This window comes from Maniola hyperantus, chromosome 27 (assembly GCF_902806685.2).
Source record: "Maniola hyperantus chromosome 27, iAphHyp1.2, whole genome shotgun sequence".
Lineage (NCBI taxonomy): Eukaryota > Metazoa > Arthropoda > Insecta > Lepidoptera > Nymphalidae > Maniola > Maniola hyperantus.
This window is the reverse complement of record NC_048562.1, coordinates 1,877,344-1,897,911: the sequence shown is the minus strand read 5'-3', so window position 1 is coordinate 1,897,911 and position 20,568 is coordinate 1,877,344. Positions and strand designations below refer to the sequence as shown.

The following is a 20,568-nucleotide window of genomic DNA, read 5'->3' as shown; positions in this document are numbered from 1 at the left end:
TATAAAAACACAACCTAACCCCTTGATTTGGGCACATATAGTTATTTTGATTCAACTCCATTGTTTAAACAATTAAAAAAAAACCATAGACAACAAAAGAAATAAAAACACTGGCAGCTAAAGCGCGCTGAAAATATAAACTGTCAATTTTTATTGTCTATGTGAGCGTGAACTCCATATCCGTAAAGCCTTACACACACTTTGATATTTGTTTGGAAATTTAACCCGTATTTTCGAGGTGATAAGAAGCGAAACACACGTTAACCCGCGGTGAAGTCTACTAAAAATCCATAATGCGTCAGCCAATAACATCGCTCGTTTCTCTCCCCCCCCAAATAGGGCGGGATCGAGATAATACACCCGTCCCTTTCGCTCACGAGCTCCCCGTTATGAGCTTTATAAAGTGGTATCACTAAAGGCCGCAGCATACTTGCCGGTTTTAAATTTTTATGGCCGTCTTTATTTGCTTTTAGTTTGTACCGATTTTGGGTAATTTTTATTGCATAGTTGTAAGTAGAGTTTATTAGCGGCCCGGTGACAGGAAATGCTTTCGGACTTAATTATATTATTACTAGCTTATGCTCGCGACTTCGTCCGTGAATTTTTCGAAAATCCTTTCTTAGCGGATGCCTACGTCATAATAGCTATCTGCATGCCATTGAGTTGTGCGTTGATAGATCAGTCAGTCAATCAATCAGTCAGTCAGTCACCTTCTCCTTTTATATATAACTAGCTTATGCTCGCGACTTCGTCCGCGTGGACTACACTAATTTCAAACCCCTATTTCACCCCCTTAAAGGTTGAATTTTCAAAAATCCTTTCTTAGCGGATGCCTACATCATAATAGTTATCTGCATGCAAAATTTCAGCCCGATCCGTCCAGTAGTTTGAGCTGTGCGTTGATAGATCAGTCAGTCAGTCAGTCAGTCACCTTTTCCTTTTATATATTTAGATAGAAGATAGATACCTACTAGCTGATGCCCGCGACTTCATTCGCGCGGATTTAGGTTTTTAAAATTCCCATGGGAACTCTTTGATTTTCCGGGATTAAAAGTAGCCTACGTCCTTCCCCGGGATATAAGCTAACTCTGTACCAAATTTTATCAAAATCGGTTGAACAGTTGGGCCGTGAAAAGCTAGCAGACAGACAGACAGACACACTATCGCATTTATAATATTTGTAGGTATGGATATGGATGTTTCTTTGTTTATGTTCTAAAGATATTATGTCATTACAAGCTGACCTGCCCCGGCTTCACTCGGGTGGAATTTAGAAAATCGGGGTGGGGCTAGAATTTGCAAAAATCCTGAAATGGGTGGTAGGTAGGTACCTGCATGTTGGCAGCAGATATTCGCATTCGCATATATTATGTCCAAAATATGAAATTCGTTATATCACTAATTATATCACTAATCAGTAGATACCCTTATTATAAATCAGTAGGTAGGTACCTACCCTTGTTATAAATGTGAAAGTGTGTTTGTTTGTCCTTCAATCACGTCACAACGGTGCAACGGATTGATGTGATTTTTTGCATGGATATAGATAAAGACCTGGAGAGTGACATAGGCTACTTTTTAGCCCGGAAAATCAAAGAGTTCCCACGGGATTTGCAAAAAACCTAATTCCACGCGAACGAAGTCGCGGGCATCAGCTAGTATATTTATACTTTAAAATTTGAATCATACTTTAAAAATTGTATCATAACATTTTCCGGGAAGCAGCCGCGTGTGCCGCTGCCCTAACAATTTAATTCAGTTCATCTCATTTTAATCTCTCAGCATCATGGACCGTTATTGCCGAGTCCCAGTTATTAATACGTTATAATATAACTGTCAGTTGATGAATTGTTTTATGGCACCTCGATACGAGTACCTACCTACCAGCTAAAGTCTGATTTATAAGTAGGTAGTGTTAGACGGATAAAAACTAGTTGATTGTATTATCTATGGCGTGCTATGCGGAGCAGCGAATCTATGGGAAACGTCACTTTGAAATGGCGTGTAATAAATTTTTTTTACAAAAAAAATAAAAACCGACTTCGATACACAAACACTAAAAATTGAAAAATAATTTAATTTATTACCGAATATAATATTATGTATACAAGAGTTAATATAGTTCCATAATAATACTTTTTGGTGCCGGTGCCAATTAGCTTTAGCTGCGCGAATCGTCTAGACTTCATATTTTTATGAGACTCCACAATGGCACCTCATTGGCACCGACCCCAAAAAATATTATTATGGAACTAAATTAACTCTTGTATACATAATATATTCGGTAATAAATTAAATTATTTTTCAATTTTTAGTGTTTGTGTATCGAAGTCGGTTTTTATTTTTATTTCACAATTTTTAGTGGACTCATGGAATTATGCTATGACTGGTTAAAAATCTACTGTTTACTAAGCTATTACACTGATCGCGAGCAATTTACTCTTATCCGTTGAGGAGTTCCAGTATCTATCTTCGAAGATGTTCATCAGATCTTCACCAAATTAAAATGGGACCAACTTTGAAGTATACCCTTTCAAACAAAAAAAGAATTTACAAAATCGGTCCAGGCGTCTTCGAGTAAACCTCCTCCTTTTTTTTGAAGTCGGTTAAAAAGAGTATTTTGGTCTTGTGCTGATATAACTAAGAATTACTATGTGAACAGTGAATAAAAGCCTTCTAAAGTATATCAAAGTGGTTTCCATTCTAATAGTAGGTAGGTAAGTACCTACAGCACGTAGAAAAAAGAAAGTCATGTACATCGGCCTTTACATTGACATTTCGGCTTTGTAGTGCGTTGTAGATTCTCTCTCTGTTACTCATGTGACTTTGTTGTCTGACAAAATAAAGATTTAGGTATCTATTATATCTAAGTACCTACTTATTTTATTTTCAAAAAATTAGAGGTTTATTAAAGTTGTAATAAGCTACCCGTGCGAAGCCGGGGCGGGTCGCATAGAATAAACTTGTAATAGGTAAGTACTTAGTAGGTAGGCAGGTATCAAGAACATAATAATAATGAACTTAGAATAGTCACAGAAAAATTCCAAGTAAAGAATTCTTTCAAAAATATTATGAAAGCAACAAACCCAACATTAAAATTTAAAGACAGCAGCAATAAAAGAGAAATTTTCAACCAAAACTCTTTGTTTATTTACCGAAACTACACCACTCTATAATTGAGCAAAACGCTGTGTACTTACCAACATGCAAAAAAACCGGCCAAGTGCAAGTCAGGCTCGCGCAACGAGGGTTCCGAAGCACAGTCGTATATTTTCGACATTATGCACGATAATTCAAAAACTATGATGTATAAAAATAAATAAAATTCTGTTTTAGAATATAAATGTAAAGACCTTTCATATGGTACCCCATTTGATATAGTTATCTAACTTCAAAAATTGAAAATACGAATTATTAGTTCATGACCACAATTTAATTTTTTTTTGTGTGATGTAACCACAAATTCACGGTTTTCAGATTTTCCCCCAAAATTTCAGCTATAAGACCTACCTACCTGCCAAATTTCATGATTCTAGGTCAACGGGAAGTATCCTGTAGGTTTCTTGACAGACCGACAGACAGACAGACAGACAGACAACAAAGTGATCTTATATAAGGGTGCCATTTTGCTTTTTGAGGTACGTAACCTTAAAAATTGCATTGTTTGATACGCATCTATTGTCTATGGTGTGTATTATTTTGGCGGCAATTTTGACAGATGTCACGCTGAGACAACATGGCGGGGACGAATTGTTTTGAACAATCGTTGTCGAAATAAAGTGCTACTGGATGGTCGGACGATGATTTGTCGAAAATTAAAGCGTGAACTTCCCGAAAAAGCCTTGTGTCTATATAACTCTACCTGCCTGTGTGACTAATTCTTTAGATATTTTCTTTTAGTGTGGGCAACTAGCGACCTGCCCCGACTTCACACGGGTTTATGATTTTTATAGTGAAATACACACTATAGGGAAATTTTTAAATAATTTTAAATATATATCAAAAATTATATGCATAAGTATAGTATATCTATAATATAAAAATGAATCAATAAATGTGTTGCTAACCGCTAAACCGATTTCTGTATGTCTGTCTGTCTGTCTGTCTGTCAAGAAACCTACAGGGTACTTCCCGTTGACCACGACTGTAGTACGGAATTTTTGCGTACTACAGTCAGTGCAAACGCATTGCGCGAGCCTGACTCGCACTCGGCCGGTTTTTTTATAATATTCCTTGAAGTACGAGGATGGTTTTTACGGAGAGAAAAATTTAATTCAACCTCCCCCTCAATTTTCTAAACTCTACCCGAGCGAAGCCGGGGCTTGTCGGCTTGTTTTGTTATATATTTTTGATTTTGTTTTTGATTCTAGCCCCATAAACTACGGCAATACAAAAAAAACATCATTTTATTACTACAGTCCAAGACCCTATTATAATGGTGTAAGTACCTAATCGCTTTTTTTTTCTTTCTTTTTTTTTCTTTTTTTTAAATATTGTTAGTATTGACACGTAGGTACCTTAAAACTAATTATAAAATTCTTACCAAAACAATACTTACTGTGCACCTGTTTTCCGAACTAAGTAGTAATCCCTACCTAATAGATATTAGGTACCTATAAGTAAGTAGGTACACAAATGCACTTTTAAACAAGTGTAAAATGAAAATGAGGGTACCACCCCACTGTTAAGAAGCCAGATCAAGCGAGCGATTTGCAAATATAAATATTTATATTATAATAGTCTCTATAATAATAGATGAGGGCGACACGCTTTTGTTATTACTTATTAGGTACCAGTTTTTACAGACTAGCTGATGCCCGCGAATTCGTACGCGTGAATGTTATAGGTTTTTAAAAATCCCGTGGGAACTCTTTGATTTTCCGGGATCAAAAGTAGCCTATGTCCTTCCCCGGGATGCAAGCTATCTCTGTACCAAATTTCATCCAAATCGGTTAAACGGGTGAGCCGTGAAAAGCTAGCAGACGAACAGACAGACGGACAGATAGACAGACGCACTTTCGCATTTATAATATTAGTAAGTATGGATAGGATGGATTACAATCCTTCTCACACGGCTGTGTAAGTCACTGTTACACCACGCTTAGGGCCTTTGTGCACTCATCCGGATTTGGTTTGTATCTGTGATTCTTTAAAGTAGCCGTAGAGAGGCCTACTAACGCAACGAACGTTGTGTAAGTAGGCCACTCGGAGTCAATGCCGCGTCGTAGGCGGGACTTTGACCCGAGTTTTGCACGCTATACATTGCGGGTTTGAAATTAATATTAAATCACTAAAACTACAAAATGAGGCAAATGGTTATTGGTATTGGATTGTGTTTAGGTAGATAGTAGATAGGTATAATAATAACGCTAAGTTTTGCTAGCGTTCGTGTTACACCTGTATATAAAAAGAAAAGCTGACTGACTGACTGATCTATCAACGCACAGCTCAAACGACTGGACGGATCGGGCTAAAATTTGGCATGCAATTTAGCTACTTATTAGGTAAAGTAGGCATCCGCTAAGAAAGGATTTTTGAAAATTCAACTCGCTACGCTACGCTATGGTACGGAACGCTTCGTGTGCGAGTTCGACTCGCACTTGACCGATTTTTTCGTTCCGTTTGCTTGAGTGTGAACATTAGGAGTTTACAACCATCAATAATATAATCTAAATTACAGTAAAACCGGCCCGTTGTCGGCGGCGCCCTTTATGCTCTTTGAAATATTTCTCATTATACTTAGGTACCTACTTACTTATTTGTTAATAACCGTTTTTAAATTATTTACCGCTATGTCTCTATAAGTTTTAATAAATATAGTTTAAATCGGTATTTGTTTTTAATCTACCGTCGGGCGTCGGCAGGAAAATTCGGAAAATACGCCACGGTAGGTTTACCTACCTTTAGATAATAGGTAGGTAGATAATTATGTTATCTATTAAATTAGCCCATTGTGGCAAGGTTCTAGGTACTTACCTATATATCTACTTACTTTTATAAGAATTGCAAAATAAAATAAATCTAAATATGGAAAAGGTGACTGACTGATCCTTGGATTAATTATTCTAAATTAATCTAAGGACTATTTATCAACGCACAGCTGAAACTACTGGACGGATCGGACTGAAATTTGGCATGCAGATAGCTATTATGACGTAGACATCCGCTAAGAAAGGATTTTTGAAAATTCAATTCCTAAGGGGGGTAGGTAAATAGAGTAGGTATGGAAGTTTGTATGAAAGTCTGTCATTTTTATAGTTACATCGATGAAAATTGGTATTGAGGCTTTTGGTTAAGAATAAAAAATACACGTTACACGATTTTTGAAAATTCTTCTCCCAAGGGGGTTAAATCGGGGATGAAAGTTTGTATGAAAGTACGTCATTTTTCAAGTTATTTCCATGAAAATTGATATTGGGGATTTTGGTTACAAAAGAGAAAAATACGTAGGTAAGTAAGTACTTATTTCAGGATTTTTGAAAATTCTACCCCCACGCCGATTTGCTAAATTCCACCCGAGTGAAGCCGGGGCGCGTCAGCTAGTAAAGTTATATTTAAACGCACATGCAAACTGTGGAACCAACTCCCATCGACGGTGTTCCCACTAGATTACAACATGGGGTTATTCAAGGGGCGGACCAACAAATTCCTAAAAGGCCGGCAACGCATGTGCGGTTCCTCTGGTGCTGCAAATGTTCATGGGCGGCGGTAATCACTTAACATCAGGTGACCCGCCTGCTCGTTTGCTCGCTATCTCTATTTTAAAAAAAAACTTACCATGTGGCCGATCTTCAGGCCCGTCGCTATCAACTTCACTCCTAACACTTCCAGGGCTTGACCTTTTCAAGTCCTCATTGCCCTGGTTTTCCGGATATCCAGTATTAATCTGCCGTTTGTCATAAGACATGAAAAACGGAAAATTCGGCACTCGATTCTGCTGAAAATAGTACATTTTTCCATCCCTAATCTTCAAATCTTCGTCTTCGGAATGATCGGTATTAAAATCCGTGATCGTATTCTCTATATCGATTTCAGGCGACCGCCGCTCGTTCAAACCTACTATCGATTCTATCGAGAAGTTCTTCGGAGGTATTTTCGTCATTTTGTTGATTTCCGATTCCATCACTATCGATTCGAATCGATTATTAATTGTTTTTTTTTTAATCACTGCACGCACTTGCCACTAACACAATTCGAATTTGGAACGTCCGTATCTGACAGATCGCTGACGAGTTTTGGTGGTTCCACAGATTGGAAATAACCACGCCTTCCTACTGGGGGAGTAGACTATACCAAACTAGACTACATTCGAAACTCAACTTTAATACCGTTACATAGAGTCTGTTTTCTAATAAATTAATATTCGAAAAAGTTTTCATGAAAACCAACAGCATTCTATTTTGGACTGTATGTTATGGACATAAAGTAAATTTTGTATAAATGTGATAAAATTAATATAATTGCACGTAATCTGTTGTGGTTTTTCTTAAAAACCGGCCAAGTGCGAGTCAGACTCGCGCAGTGAGGGTTCCGTACTACAGTCGTATTTTTTCGACATTTTGCACGATAATTCAAAAACTATGATGCATAAAAATAAATAAAAATCTGTTTTAGAATGTACAGGTGATGATCTTTCATATGATACCCCACTTGATATAGTCACTCACTTCGAAAGTTGAAAATACTAATAATTATTAGTTCATGACCACAATTTAATTTTTTTTTGTGTGATCTAACCCTAAATTCACGGTTTTCAGATTTTTCCCCAAATGTGAGCTATAAGATCTACCTACCTGCCAAATTTCATGATTCTAGGTCAACGGGAAGTACCCTGTAGGTTTCTTGACAGACAGACAACAAAGTGATCCTATAAGGGTTCCGTTTTTCCTTTTGAGGTACGGAACCCTAAAAAAAAGATTGTAGTATAGGTAGGTAAGTACCTACTAGGTACTTCTATTTACACTATGTCTTAGGTTTTATTATGAAGTGTGTTAAAATAAGTAGGTAAGTATACTTACTTAAAGAAAAGTTGTTAAGTAGATAGGTATTCTTTTTGGTCCGTAAAAAAAAAGTGTGCGACAAAATTAAAAAAAAAATCATAAGAAAAAAATATTACCTATGCCTGTTAGATAGGTAAAGAAAGGTACCTTATACCTACCTACAGTGACGTGCAAGTCATAGAGGCATAAATACACTGCTTACCCAGTTGTAACAGCTCAATGCATATTTTTTCATAATGTCCTGCCAGTAAACAGGTTCCTACCTAATTAATGCCTACCCTGGCTTCAAACCCTGTGCACGCCACTGCCTACCTACCTACTGATACATTGCGACAAGGCTCTCTTGGCACTTGAATGACATTGACAGGGGGGCGCTGTTGGAGAACAAATGCTTCGAATATTCAAACAAGAACAAAGGGGACACTTGACGGCAAAATTAGTTCAGATTTTCGCCACGCACCAAGATATGTCGCACTGTAAAGCAAGTGATATTTAATTAGTTACCTACTAGATATACCTTTAGTAAGTAATACCTATGTAAAAGTTAATAAAAGTGTCTTTATGGCACCCGTGTCGGGTCGAGCTAATAAAGCCGGCCGCACATTATTGACAGCACGCCGTGATGTATCACCGCCCATTAAACCGAGCGGCTAAATGACCTATCTTGTTAACCGACTTAGAAAAAACCGGCCAAGTGCGAGTCAGGCTCGCGCAATGAAGGTTGAGGGAGAATGCAGTCTCATTTTTTCGATATTTTGCACGATAATTCAAAAACTATGATGCATAAAAATAAATAAAAATCTGTTTTAGAATGTACAAATGAAGACCTTTCATAATATGATACCCCACTTGATATAGTTATCTCACTTCGAAAGTTGAAAATTCTACTTAATTATTAGTTCATGACCACAATTTTTTTTTGTGTGATCTAGCCCTAAATTTACGATTTTCAGATTTTCCCCCAAATGTTATATAGCTATAAGATCTACCTACCTTCCAAATTTCACAAATCAGTCCAAAGTTGGTCCAAAGTGGAGAATATGATGCAGGAAAAGAAAAGAGAGAAAGATAGAGAATGTCAATAAACGGGAGATAATAATCAGACTTCTTATTTAATGTCAGCAATTTTTTGCCGCCATTCGGAGTCGTATGATAATGGGGTTATAACAAATATGTACTGCAATACATCGCTAGTCTGATAACTGTGATAAATGATAAGCGCGAGCGGGAACTACTGGTGCGACCATGTTGATGGGAAAACTCGGATATTCCTCGTATTTTCAAAATTTAAAAATTCAAATAATTTATTCAAAATTACTCTTATTATAAATACGAAAGTGTGTTTGTTTGTTGGTTTGTACTTCAATCACGTCGCAACGATGCAACGGATTGACGCAATTTTTTTTGGGTAAAAACCTGGAGAGTGACATAGGCTACTTTTTATCCCGGGAAATCAAAGAGTTCCCACGGGATTTTTAAAAACCTAAATCCACGCGGACGAAGTCGCGGGCATCAGCTAGTACCTAGGTTTTAGTTTAATAAAATAGTTTTTGATTTTTCGTGCAAAATGTCGAAAAAATACGACAGTAGTACGGAACCCTCGGTGTGTGAGTCTGACTCGCACTTGGCTAGTTTTTACTTTTTAGGGTTCCGTACCTCAAAAGGAAAAACGGAACCCTTATAGGATCACTTTGTTGTCTGTCTGTCTGTCTGTCTGTCAAGAAACCTACAGGGTACTTCCCGTTGACCTAGAATCATTAAATTTTGCATTATCGTGCAAAATGTCGAAAAATACGACTGTAGTACGGAACCCTCATTGCGCGAGCCTGACTCGCACTTGGCCGGTTTTTTTTAAATGTCTGTCCGTCTGTGTGACTGTGCGAGCTTCACGCTGAAACAACTGAACTATTTGAACTAGTCACTAGCCAATGTCCATCATGCCACACATAAAAAATCTATTCCCATTAATTTCCCATCAAACATCCACGGAATAGCCATGGATAAGTCAGGATTACACTCGTCCGAGCTATGAATATCTTCAGTAATAATATGCCATGAGAAACATAGCGAATTGATCGAGATAAGGGCGTAATAAATGATAAGAGGATCAGCGGAGAAAATTGTATATTGCGTTGGGGCGGCCATGTTTGATTCGTTTTTCGGACGAAGGAATATTTTACTTTATTTTTTATTTTTTACCAGCGACTTGCGACTTAAGAAAGCGTAGATAAAAACCCCGTGGGGATCCCATAAAACTATATGGAATCAACAGTGGGTATATAATACTGTTAGTAGTTTAGTTTTTTTTAAATGATGATTTTTAAAAATCCTGTAGGAACTCTTTGATTTTCCGGGATAAAAAGTAGCCTATGTCCTTCCCGAGGATGCATGCAAGCTACCTCTGTAGCAAATTTCGTCAAAATCGGTTAAACGGATGGGCCGTGCTAGCAGATAGACAGACAGACACACTTTCGCATTTATAATATTAGTATGGAAGTATGGATTAGTATATCGTAAACTTTTACAAAATTATAGGATTTTTTTTAATTTTTTTTTCGGTTTTTTTTTAATGCTATCATATCAGTAATCATCAGTACTATCACCTGTCTTCGTTTTTGCTAGCGTTATGGTTACACCCTGTATGAGTAGGTATAGGTATATATAACCACAAAACTATCACAACTGTAAGAATGTAGAAATAAGCTATTATTTCTTGTCAAATCGTCTAAAAGTTAAAAAGTAAGCGAATGCTATTTCTATATTATTAGTATGCACCCCAAATCGGCGAGACATTTATACTTTACGACTGCCGATATCTAAATATATAAAAGGAAAAGGTGACTGACTGACTGACTGACTAACTGACTCACTGACTGATCTATCAACGCACAGCTGAAAGTACTACTGGATGGATCGCGCTGAAATTTGGCATGCAGATAGCTATTATGACGTAGGCATCCGCTAGACTTCGTCCTCGTGGACTACACAAATTTCAAACCCCTATTTCACCCCCTTAGGGGTTGAATTTGCAAAAATCCTTTCTTAGCGGACGCTTACGTCTTAATAATCTATCTGCATGCCAAATTTCAGTCCGATCCATCCAGTAGTTTGAGCTGTACGTTGATAGATCAGTCAGCCAATCAGTCAGTCAGTCAAGCAACTTTTCCTTTTTAGATTAGTGTCGTATTATAAGTATTTAGAGTCGTGTCATATAAATGATTCCCAAATCTCCGCCAAATAAAATGGCACGTCTGTTCCGTAGTTGACTGTATAAAATATACGCGGGGCTATTTTTCAGTAGCTGAGTCGCCATAATACTTAGGTTTATTTTTTCGCTATATACTTACCCGTTGCTGATTTCGCAATGGGTAAGTGTATAATAATATGGTGGGTGGGTAATGGGTTAAATAACGACTAAGTAGGTAAGTATAGGTATGTTAGGTTCTTATATTTAAGCTTTTAATAATTACAACCTGTTTGGTGTGCCTTTGTCAATAAAATAAAATAACTCATTCAATAGATAAAGTTATGAATGTGTTTTACGAAAAAATCTACCAAAAACTGTCATAGCTAGATCACTACCTTGAAAGTATTTTAAGATCTGACACGCACATATCCAGTTCTATGTCTATAATACGAAACGATGTAGAGGCATGCGGCCTCTCCTAAGACTGGCAGCTGTAAAGAAGACATTTCACATCGCAGCTGCCACTTAGAACGGAAATTTGAATACGGAGCGATTCGAAAATCCTGCGGCCCTGGGCGAAATCCAGGGGCCACATTCGCTCCTCCGATACCAAGACCGACACATCACTGTCGAGCACCGAGCTCCAGTTTTCTTGATTTCGTCTGTTATATTAATTGTGTTTATCCTGGATTATATCTTGTAAATATGTGAGCAGCCGTTTCATTCATACTCCGTGCTACCACATATTCTCCCGTAGTGTGGTTCGCCCAGGTCGAGGCGCAATTTGAGATTTCAGGTATCACAGTAGACCAAACAAAATTTAATTATGTTATTGCTCAACTCGACTCACGGGTCATTGGTGAGGTCGAGGACATCATCACTCATCCCCCGCCGGCGGACCGTTTCGCGTTTTTAAAAAAGGAGCTCATCCGTCGGTTGTCCACGTCAGAGGAGCAGAGGGTCCGGCAGCTAATCAATGACGAAGTGCTAGGGGATCGTAGGCCGTCCCAGTTTCTCCGCCATTTGCGGTCACTGGCCGGTCACGTACTGACCGACCAAAATATTTTGCGACAACTTTGGATGCGCCGCTTGCCACAACATTTGCAAGCCATATTAGCCGCGCAGTCCGAAATTTCATTGGATAAGGTCGCCGAATTAGCGGACAAAATTTTAGAGGTATCCCCTGGCATCATGGCACCATCTACCGCTGCTAGTTCATCTGATCCCACTTCGTCTTCACTTCTCAAACGCATTGAGGAGTTAACACAACAGGTTGCTGCGCTAAGCAGAAATAGGGATCATCGTGGACGTACTAGGAGTAGATCTAGACGTCGTTTTAAATCAACTTCTCCGCACAGATCGCAGAGCAATGGTGGCGAAGCGATGTGCTGGTACCATCGAAAGTATTCTTCACGTGCCGTTTCATTCATACTCCGTGCTACCACAACGACATATCTATTCGTCGTCGTGTCGTATAGAAGAATCGTGTGATATAAATGATTCTCAAATCTCCGCTAAATAAAATGGCACGTCTGTTCCGTAGTTGACTATATAAAATATACAGGGGGCTATTTTTCATTAGCTGCTGAGTCGCCATAATAGGTTTGGCTCGGGCTCACGCTATACAGGATGTAACCAGAACGCTGGCAATAACGAAGAGAGGTGATAGTACTGATGATTACTCATATGATAGCATAAAAAACCGAGAAAATATAAATTAAAATCCTATTATTTTATAAAAGTTTCCGATATATATATTTCAAATAAAACATCTGACTGACGCCAAAGGCCAACGAACGTAACGTTAGTAGCTCTCACGGAGTCAATGCCGCGTCGTAAGCGGGGCACTGACCCGAGTTTTGTACGATATACATTGCAGGGTTGAAAAATACTAAATCACTAAAACTACAAAATGAGACAAATGGTTACCTATTGGTTTTGGATTGTGTTAGGTAGTATAACAATAACGTTAAGTTTTTGCTAGCGTTCTGATTACAACCTGTATATATATACCCGCTGCGGATTGAGCAACGGGTAGCCTACTTTTAAATAAACGGCTATAAATGATCCTAATTTTTTGCTACCACTTTATCTTAGAAAGCCGAATTTTTGTACAAACAATAAAGATCTTTCCAAAAATTTGAAAGCATAATTTTTTTTAACAGCTCACCGTAACGAATTAATTGCTACTGGGTGCAGATTACAGACCTTTTTAGGGTTCCGTAGCCGAATGACAAAAAACGGAACCCTTACAGATTCGTCATGTCTGTCTGTCCGTCTGTCCGTCCGTATGTCACCGCCACTTTTTTCCGAAACTATAAGAGCTATACTGTTGAAACTTGGTACGTAGATGTATTCTGTGAACCGCATTAAGATTTTTACACAAAAATAGAAAAAAAAACAATAAATTTTGGGGTTCCCCATACTTAGAACTGAAACACAAAATTTTTTTTTATCATCAAACCCATACGTGTGGGGTATCTATGGATAGGTCTTCAAAAATTATATTGGGGTTTCTAAACTGAATAGTTTGCGCGAGTAGACACTTCCAAAATGTGCCCCCCCCCCCCCCCCCCTGTAACTTCTAAAATAAGAGAATGATAAAACTAAAAAAAATATATGATGTACATTACCATGCAAACTTTCACCGAAAATTGGTTTGAACGAGATCTAGTAAGTAGTTTTTGATTTATCGTGCAAAATGTCGATAAAATACTATTGAGGAACCCTCAGTGCGCGAGTCTGATTCGCACTTGTTTTAGGATTCTGTACCCGAAAGGTGCCAACGTCCGTCCGCCCATCCGTCCGTCCGTAGGTAGGTAGGTCTTATAGCACAAGTAAAGGAATAAATCCGGGAACCGTGAATTTGTGGTTACATCACAAAAAAGAAATTAAAATGCGTTCATGAACAGATGATTAGTATTTTCAATTTTCAAAGTTAGATAACTACATCAAGTGGGGTATCATATGAAAGGGCTTCACCTGTACATTCTAAAACATATTTTTATTTAGGTATTTTTATGCATAACAGTTTTTGATTTATAGCGCAAAATGTCGAAAAATACGACTGTACGGAACACTCGGTCCGCCATTCTGACATGCATATAAAAACCGGCCAACGGTTTTTATATAAAGAATATTAAAAAAGGTGCAGAGCGACAAGGCTATCTTGGCGCGTGGTGAAAATCGGAAGTAACGTTGCCGTCAAGTGTCCCCTTTGTTCTTGTTTTAATATTCTAAGTCTTTGTTCTCCAACAGCGCCCCCCTGTCAATGTCATTCAAGTGCCAAGAGAGTCTTGTCGTATCGGTTTACCGTTTACCGTTTCCTTATTTAAATCATCGTTGATTTAAATCCAAAATGGTGGTTACGACATTTCAAATTAAATGTGGTGTGCAATTTGTTTTGGCCAATCGTGAGCTGAGTTGTTTTTTTAAAACCAATAGAGACGCGGACGAAGGCATGTTTTCCTATACAGCTTTTCGTTCTGAAACCCCGTATTTAATAAGTAACACGCGTCTAGGAGTGGACATAGCTGCCTCGTCGGATAAAAAAATGTTGATCATTTCTGGGAGTGAAATGCTATAACCAATAGGTAAAGTCGGATTTAATTATATCTACCCGTTCGGTCTGAATTCTGTAGTAAAAATGTATTTGAAACTTATATATTAACTCATCTATAATAGTTAATAATAATAAGTATTACAAATGCGAAAATGTGTTTGTTTGTTTGTCCTTCCTTCATGCCCTAACTAAGCCATTAATAAGATAATCCAAAATAAGGAATAGGTTCTCTGCCATATCGATTTTTCAAAAAAAAATTATACTTAGCCAGTGTCACCCTGGACCATCTCGGGAGTCGGGACCATGTAAGGATTCTAATAATATCCCATACTTATATGCAAATGTTCAAACATTTAGAAGTTATGGTGGAACAAAAACTGAACATGCACTCTAAAAACATTACACTCCTTTTTTGAGCTATCCTGTAAAAAAAGGGCAGCATCACATCAAAAATTCCTACTCGATATATTTTTGAACGTAGTGGACCCAGTGGTCATATACTTAGACAAAGAAAACTGTTGCATTTATCTTCTCTCTCGAGCTCTTTTGTGAAAACCCGTGACCCTTTTCAAATAAGGTTGCCTCGGAAAAGCGCTCAGGGTATTTTCGACCGTACTGTGTTGTACTTAGAGCAATGAAAATAATAGAAAGAGCCTTACAGAGCTCCACTCTCTTTTCTCTTTTTCTCTCTCTTTTTGTGTATCTATGCTAACAGATCGTGCCCCCTTTCCCCCCAATATTACCTTGTGGATTTGGATGGATGCGTTCAGTAGATACTTATGATAGTAGCGGCGATAGCCTAGTGGTAAGGTATAGGACCTCGACCTTCTATTCGATAGGTTGGGGGTTTGATTCTAAACCTTTTCATTCTGAGAGGAGAAACGTACGCAGTAGTGGGACGACGATGGGTTGAACTTGAGGATAATGGAGCCTCAATAGCTCAACGCTGCCGTCCTCAAGCTAAAACGTCGTTAACCAACATTTGGCCAAATTTGACTTTTTAACGCTATCTTACTTAGAATTTTTTTTTCTATCGACCAATCTAACCGGTATTTTCCTAGCTGCTGTAGTTTTTGAAATAGAAATATGAAGAACGTCGTTAAATAACTACCTGTTCATATGATAACAACACTTAAACGCATTTAACTGACATTTGCCAGTCTAAAATGTCTCAAAGCAGGTTTTTTTCTTAAATTCCTTAACTAAAATGTCTTTAAAGTCACTTTACTTACTTTTAAATTAAGTTTTTCTCCAAAATTATGGTGCACTATTCCATAACTTAAATGTCTTTAAACGAAAATGCTAGACTAAAATGTCTTTAATGACACATAAACGCGTTACAGTTTAGTGATATTTTGCAAAAAAATATTGTTTCCTATCCTAAAATAACTCTATCCCGCAATACATAACTTTAATGTCTCTAACTATTCCCGCATCTCGCGAGGTTGTGACTTTCTTCTTCTTGCAATGCCGTTTCCTATCGGAGGTTGGCAATCATTAGAGCTATCTGCACCTTGGACACTGCTGCTCGGAAAAGAGATCGGGTACTCTTCCCGTACCATTGGCGTAAATTCTTTAGCCACGGATGTTCTTCTACGGCCTGGTGGTAAGACTGCCGGCTATTTTCCCCCGAATAATGAGCTGAAGGCGGTCGTATTTGCTATTTCTCATAATGTGGCTAAAGTACTCCAACTTCCGCACTTTTATGGTCTTCAGGATTTCAAGATCTTCACTTAGCCTTTGTGTACAGTTGCATTTTTGATACACTGTACCCAAGAGATTCTCAACATTCTTCTGTATACCCACATTCAAAAGCTTCTAACTTTGACTAGTGCGTCTGCGAGAGCTTTCTGTAAACGCCTTGTGGCATTCAATCAAACGTTTGCACCAATAGGCAAAATAACCAATGAGTTCAAACCTCTCACTGTACTCTGGAATGATAGCGTAGTGGGAAGAAAACAAGAGGACATAACGGACTAAGAGGACTTGCTATGAAGAAAAAAGGAAAATTGTATGATTTTATGGATTTTGTAATGTCACAATTATTACAGCTGACCTAAGATAGTGCTTTTATTTTATTTATGAATACTGAGGATATTTTGAAATCCATGGTTTTTCACGGTTCACTTCTACAAACGGGCCCACAAAGGACGATGGTAACTGAAGAGAGAGTCATAAAATCCAGCTTCACAGGGGAAGTTGGAAAAAATATTATTAGGATTACGATCAATCACAAATACAATAGATACAATATAACTATAATATACATTAATATGCTATTCGTAATATCTACGTACCTACAATAATTAACCTCGAAAAACAGATACAACCCCTTAACATGTGAACCCTACTTAGCCATGATAGTTTTCCTTTAAAATTGATTATATTATATACTACTGCTGTGAATTTTTTCACGTTCCTTTATACAACCATATGGCTGATAAAGGGGGTAGACACTTGACTCTAATAAAAATTAGCACTTTAATTAAAACATCATATTTTACAACGGATCTAGAAATTGAAAAATGATGTTCCCACACCCACAGTATTTTTAAAAGACCTATTTAACGATATCTCACACTATGGGGCAGACGAGAAAAAAAAATTCACCCCCACTTTACATGAAGGAGAGCCACCCTAAAAATAATATTTATCACAATTTTATTTCACCACTTTGTCGGCGTGATTAATATTTATACCCATGCCAAATTACAGATTTCTAGCACTAATACTATAAGTTTTAACAAAATAAGAGACTACTTTCGGACTGTTCCTCTTTCAATTGTTGTAGTTACCGTTACTTTCATTGGAAAACCTCAAATTTTTATAAACAATGCTAACCTAAAACGTCGCTACGGTTCGATCATTTGCAATAAACCACATTTTAGTTTAGCAATTCTCCCCAAAAAACGCTACTGTATACAAACCATTTCTATTCTACTAGACTAAAATGTGTTTAAATTACAAAAGCCGCATTTTAAGTGTTATGTTATTGAAAGTTTTAAGGATCATAACCTAACCTACAATGTCGTTAAAGTCTTTTAGAGTCATTTTACTTTAGTAATTTTACAATTTTTTAAGTTTCGTAAAAAGATAAAAAAAGTAAATGCAATCCAAGCCTTAAACGTCTTAAGGTAGCTCAGTTCGGTGCTTTCTCCATACAAACGTAGGAGGGAAAGTACAACAATATTCGATATTGTACGCACAAAACTAGAAATTATATCGATTTATCTCGTCATTATCTAGGTTTATTGATATATAAAATATTGAAAAAAATATTGATTTAAAAGTTACGAGGCTCAAAAGATTCCTATTTTAACACTAAATTAATGACAACTTTGGGCGTAAATAAATAAGATTAGGGATATGAAAATTCTAAAACAATTTATCATTAGACGTTGTTTATTTATTCATTAGTTGAAATAACTTTACTTTGCAAACATAAATTCAGCAGTTTTTTCTCAAAAATACTTTTCCTAAACCCTTTTCGCGCGCTTGATTTCAGTGAAAATCATCGTGCCTCTCAACTTTCTCATACAATGTCAAGTGAAAAGCAAACATGTTACCCACGTGCGCTGCCAATTTCGGTCGAGCGTCCTGCGTCACCTTAAAGGGTAATCTAACGACATTTTAGTTATGTAAATACAAGACGTTGTTAGAAAAAATGCTAGACTAAAAAGCCAAAACTGTCCTGCTTTAATTATTATTTACTCTACAAACTTAAAAATACAGCTATTCAAAAGTGCTCTATTTGCTCTACATTTTCATAGTTTCAAGTTTTGTATACGTTTATTATTTATCAAATGGCATAATTTTTTTATAAATTCGCGCTTTTTTGATCATATCTCGAAACTTGGTTGTGGTAGTTAACGACACTTTAGCTTTAGGACGGCAGAACGGCTGAAGGAGCGGACTGAAATCCGAAAGGTCGCCAGTTCAAACCCCTCCCGATGCACTATTGTCGTACCTTCCAAGCAAGAGGAAAGGGGAATATTAGTCATAATTGGCTAAAGTTCTTACAATGATGATGATGATGATCATATTATGTCCAAATATTTTAGTCTTATGACATTATGTCTGGCATGTGTTGATCATGATGATGGCCTGGCTACGTCTGCCATGCCTATGCCGTTGCGGTTCCGTCTACTATTTCCATAGTTCTGAGGTATTGTATAATCAGCCATGATGGCAGCCCAGGGCGATTCATGAACGATTTCCAAACGAAAAACAGCTTACCTCGCCTGCACCTATCCTCTACGTGCGAAAGAGAGGGAAATATAGATAAACTGCAGCCAAAAAGAGACAGCAATGGCTGGCTGTTAGGTTCTTTTAGATGTCGGTGTTGGTAAAGTAATTTTCTCGGTTTTATTCATTGTAGTAACGCGACTATGTAGCGAGTTAAAGAATATTTATTTTGTTGCTGAAATAACATGCTATAATAGTGAGCGATAAAAATAATCGTCGCCAATAACTTGTTTATTGTAATTGTGGTTAATAAGCGTATATTACGTATTATGTATGTATATTAGCTATAATAGTCTGTGGACAGAACGTAATTGTACATTTGCATTTGTATAGTTTGCATAGGCTAAAGTTTTGGCGACGGCCAAATCTTGTCTTTCATGATAATAGTTATATACTGATAATAGTTTTTCCATGAATAATATCTAGAGACTAATTTTTTCCTGGTTTTACGGCTCTGAGTTCTAGCCCTTCTGGGCCTATCTAGAGTCTAGATGATAAAAACTTGGTCTGTGATTCAGATTAAGATCTATGAAAGTTTTTGTCAGAAATAATATCTAAGATATCTATTTTTTTTTTATTTAGATTTATTCATTTATTGATCGTTTTTTTCCGACTTATTTCACAAATTATTATCATAACTAGGTAGCTTATGCTTGCGACTTCTTTCGCGTGGACTACACAAATTTTAAACCCCTATTTCACCCCTTTAGGGATTGTATTTTCAATAGCCTGATCCGTCCAGTAGTTTAAGCTGTGCGTTAATACATCGATGGCGTTGATAGATCAGTCAGTAAGTCAGATTTTCCTTTTACATTATTTAAATACGTAACCATATTTACAAAACTTTATTGTAAGCTAAATAAAAAATAAAATATAACCTTCTTTCGAATGTTTCCCGTAGTAGCATATTGTTAATATCATAAAGCTCGCGCAGTTTCCGAACGGTGAGCGCACAATGATGGCCGTTTATCCGGGCCGCGGGAAAACGGCGGGAAGCGAGCCGAATGACGTTAATTTGGGCGCGAACCGCCATTTTAGTCATTCATTCGCCGTGTAACTGAAACGGCTTGTCTGATTTGTTTTTGAACGACATAAATTACGTGGCGTATCGGTGGAATAAAATAACAAATACCAGTAGATTTATCTGAGTAGATACTAGCTGATGCCCGCGACTTCTTCCGCATTTAATGTAGATTACGGGTACATACCACGATTAATTTGATGTTTTTATTTGTCGATATTTCAATCCAATTGCACGGATCGTGGTTACGATGGGACTGGATTACGTACTTAAAACTAAGGCTACGAGGGTTCCAAACGCGTCCAAGTCTGAGAAGAGCCCACCACAAACTCAGCCGGGTAGCATTTCTTTACACACCTTTGCAAATCTAAATATATAAAAGGAAAAGGTGACTGACTGACTGAATGACTGATCTATCAACACACAGCTCAAACTACTGGACGAATCGGGCTGAAATTTGGCATGCAGATAGTTATTATGATGTAGGCATCCGCTAAGAAAGGATTTTTAAAAATTCAACCCCTAAGAGGGTGAAACAGGGGTTTGAAATTTG

At 37.4% G+C, this 20,568-nt stretch overlaps 1 protein-coding gene across 1 annotated transcript in view; it reads right to left on the bottom strand.

Moving 5' to 3' along the window:
- The window catches only part of LOC117994802 (segmentation protein even-skipped-like), a 37,081-nt gene extending 29,899 nt beyond the window's left edge, over positions 1-7,182 (bottom strand). The window contains exon 1 of the mRNA XM_034982762.2: positions 6,778-7,182. Coding sequence (XP_034838653.1) covers positions 6,778-7,123 — 346 coding nt within the window. The 5' untranslated portion in view covers positions 7,124-7,182. The remainder of the gene's footprint in view (positions 1-6,777) is intronic.
- Between the last annotated feature and the right edge of the window lie 13,386 nt (positions 7,183-20,568).